The following is a 3654-nucleotide window of genomic DNA, read 5'->3' as shown; positions in this document are numbered from 1 at the left end:
CTCGATTAGCAGCATCTTCCTAGCTAGACTGAATGAAGCCAAGATGAGCGCAGCGTGTACAGTTGCAGTTTCAGAACCTGAAACTACATTAGTTGCTCTCCATCCACACAATAATGCATTAGTTTCACCATGCGATGCGGCGAATCTCATCATCTCTAGAGATCATCGTGTCATATGATCTTTGGTTACTCTCTCTGAATTTCTAGGATACTATGCGCTCACGAACAAAGGAGAGATGCGGAGGTCCGAATTAAAGAAACCATATTAATACCAGTTTTCTATTGATTGGTCTATCCAAAAAATCATAGTTTTCTAGAGAGCCAAATTAAAGAACCCACACAACTCACCCGCAAAAAGGGAAAATGTATCCTAAACTCCACTAGTTGCACTGCAGAAAGAATAACCTGCCACAATGATGGATCAACCACCGCAGTGATTGCATAAAGAAGTGCAAGTTAGGTTGTCTCTTTCACCTCCGTTCCTAAATATAAGTCTTTGTAGAGATTCCACTATGGACTACATTCGGATGTATGTAGATGCATTTCAGAGTATAGATTCATTCATTTTGCTCCGTATGTAGTCTATAGTGAAATCTATACAAGGACTTATATTTAGGAACGGAGGGAGTAGTGGAGTAGTACAACAATTGATGGCCTCTAACTCCGATCGTCTTTGTGCCCTCAAGGCCTTCGACGACACCAAGGCCGGCGTCAAGGGCCTCGCCGATGCAGGCGTCACCACCATCCCCTCCATCTTCCACCACCCACTGCCCATAGAGCACACAGATCATGAGCACCACTTCACCATCCCGGTCATCGACCTCGCGCCCGCCACGGGTGGTACTACTACCACGCCATCCAAGCGAGCTGAGGTGGTTGCAGCAGTGAAGGCGGCCGCAGAGACGATGGGCTTCTTCCAGGTGGTGAACCACGGCGTGCCCAAGGCGGTCATGTCGGAGATGCTCGCGGCAGTGCGGGGCTTCCACGAGGAGCCGGTAGGGGCCAAGGCGCTCTACTACGGCCGGGACTATGGTCGGCCTGTGAGGTACTGGAGCATCTTCGACTTGTTCCAGTCACAGGCGGCCAACTGGCGCGACACCTTGATCATCGATACGGCGCCGGAGCTGCCGCCGCCCGAGGAGATCCCACCCACATGCAGGAGCATTGCACCCAAGTATGTGAGAGCTGGGACGCACCCTGCTTGAGCTGTTGTCGGAGGTGCCGGGCCTTCGCAGTGGCCACTTGGAGGAGGACGCCGCATGCCTGGAGAGGCTCGCCGGCCACTACTACCCGCCCTGCCCGGAGCCGCACCTGACACTGGGCACCACGCGCCACTCTGACCCTTGCTTCCTCGCTGTGCTTCTCCAGGACACCGTCGGTGGCCTCCAGGTGCTTCTCGAGGAAGACTACGATGACAACAACAACAAGAAGAAGTCGTCTGCTGTGTGGGTGGACGTACCGGCGGTGGAAGGTGCGCCGGTGGTGAACATCGGCGGCTTCCTGCAGATCGTCTCCAATGACAGGTTCAAGAGCGTGGAGCACCGTGTGGTGTCCCAGAGCGTCGGGCCTCGCGTCTCTGTGGCCTGCTTCTTCCGAAGGCAGGACGTGGCCACGTCCACGAGAGTGCTAGCGCTAATCATCGCCGAGGGCGAGGCGCGGTACAGGAGCACGACGATGGCGGAGCTGGTCCAGCACAACAGGGCCAAGGGCCCCGATGGTAGCTCTGCGCTGCAGCACTTGAGGCTCTGAATCAATCCCATCAAAACTAGCCAGCATGCATGCGATGCATGTAGTGTCATTGCTCAAAATTAAGTCCATCGGCTGAAGAACAGAGCATGCATGCATGCAGTTTCAGTACGGGGTACATTTGTAGCTCTACTATGGAAGAATCTCAGAAAATGAAAATAAAATGAGTTGATTGAATCAACCAATAATAAAAATATCACCACGATGCTTACTTAGACTACAAATCCCGTAACAATAGATAAAAATAACAGGCCAACAACTTGTAAAACATAACTACTCTCTTGCAAAACATTGCTGAAAAAGCACAAAGATCTACTAGTTGATATCCCATGCCTTTACCCCCTTCAAGTTCCCCCAGTTCATTCATTTGCAGCAAATACCTTGCACGACCAAAATAATTCTTTCTTCACTACTTAGTCATACATGCACACAGTTGGCAATTGGTGAACGAACCAAGTGGAGATTCAACAAAGGAAACATGATTCAGACTTTTAGAGATGCGATGAAGATTAGAGATGTGCTGAAGATTATGGTGGTAACACGGCTAGATTATAGGAAGATAGGTGTTTAGGGGAGACGCCACTGGCCACAAAATATCCTTCCCACAGTTTGTTGGCTGATGATATGATTATTTTTACAAACACACTTAAGTACAACCTAGTAATCCCTCCGTTTTTATTTACTCGACATATTACATTTGTTTGAAGTCAAACTTTACAAACTTTGACCAAGATCAAAGAGAAAAAACATTAACATATACGAAATCGAATCAATACCATCAGATTCATCATCGAATATATTCTCACCTCATATTTTTTTTTATTGTGAATGTTTCTATTATTTTCTAGAAACTTGGTCAAACTTTATGAAGTTTGACTCCGGTCGAAGTTAATATGCGGACTAAATAAAAACGGAGGTAATATTAAATATACTTTAAGGGTGTGTGTGTTGTGTGTTTAATGCCAATGCTAATCAAGCGTCTTCTGTCTAATCACATGCATCTATGCATGATTCAATCTTAGCATACCAAGTAGTTAGATAAAGATGATCTCCGAGAACTTACTTGGAGGGGTACGATATATACAGTTTGGTCATGACATATAGAGAAGTTGGATAAAGCTGATCTCCAAGAACATACTTGGAGGGGATGACATATATAGCTTGGCCATGACATACAAGTAATTGGATAAAGAGGATCTCAAATTTTACTTGGAGGAGTATGACATATATAGATTCTGTTGTTTGTAAACTGAAGCAACAAAATTAAAATATACTCCAAATACATAAGAAATAGAATAAGATAATTTCTTAATTAGTAACCCGGCTACTCGAAACGAGAAATTAAGAACACAATGGTAAAACCTATCAAGATGCTAAAGGGAAAACATGTTGCCCCTAATGATTATTTGGTGAAGAAAATGAAGCTCCTAAGTTTCACAACCTTATAGCACGTAATTAAGGATTTGCACTCGGCACCCTTATTTCACTGACATGTGGGTCGTTGGTGAGGCGCCGATGAGTGAGCAGCAGAATCCTTAGTTACATTGCAGAGGAATCTAAAACCTTGAATCGATGGAGCTAGCTAGACGCAGTGGCACTTGCAGTAGGCGGTGCAGCAGGATGTGCACCCACGGGAGTAGTTGTCCTTGCAGGCGGTGCACGTCTTCGACTCGCCGCAGACGACTCCGCACAAGCTACTTTGGTTGCTGCAATTGCCTTTGCAGGTGGTTTCGCAGTCGTATGCACCCGGTGTTTGGGATTTGCACGCCCTCAAGCACCCCGACATGCACTTGCCTTGGTAGTAGGAGAGGCAGCCCGAGCATCCCGGAGTCGGACTGCAGTCGGCGCCGCATGGCCCGGCTCCGGCAAAGTTGGCGGCGCTGCACGTCGAGTTGCACTGCGGCATGCA

The 3654-nt window shown here is 47.5% G+C and overlaps 1 protein-coding gene across 1 annotated transcript; it reads left to right on the top strand.

Annotated features, from left to right (window-relative positions):
• The first annotated feature begins 649 nt into the window (after positions 1 to 649).
• LOC123099289 (1-aminocyclopropane-1-carboxylate oxidase homolog 1-like) lies at positions 650 to 1766 on the top strand. Its single transcript, XM_044521472.1, has 2 exons — positions 650 to 1173; positions 1235 to 1766. Exons 1-2 carry the CDS (start codon positions 650 to 652, stop codon positions 1746 to 1748), a joined length of 1038 nt encoding a protein of 345 aa, XP_044377407.1. The 3' UTR covers positions 1749 to 1766.
• Positions 1767 to 3654: the final 1888 nt, after the last annotated feature.

This window comes from Triticum aestivum, chromosome 4D, assembly GCF_018294505.1.
Source record: "Triticum aestivum cultivar Chinese Spring chromosome 4D, IWGSC CS RefSeq v2.1, whole genome shotgun sequence".
Classification (NCBI taxonomy): Eukaryota; Viridiplantae; Streptophyta; class Magnoliopsida; order Poales; family Poaceae; genus Triticum; species Triticum aestivum.
This window is presented reverse-complemented; position numbering and strand designations above follow the sequence as displayed.

Excerpts from the sequence above, each read along its gene's own strand:
- LOC123099289 (XM_044521472.1), top strand. The coding sequence starts at position 650 with ATGGCCTCTAACTCCGATCGTCTTTGTGCCCTCAAGGCCTTCGACGAC. Across the intron at positions 1,174-1,234 it reads TGCAGGAGCATTGCACCCAA|TGGCCACTTGGAGGAGGACG; the intron begins GTATGTGAGAGC and ends GGGCCTTCGCAG.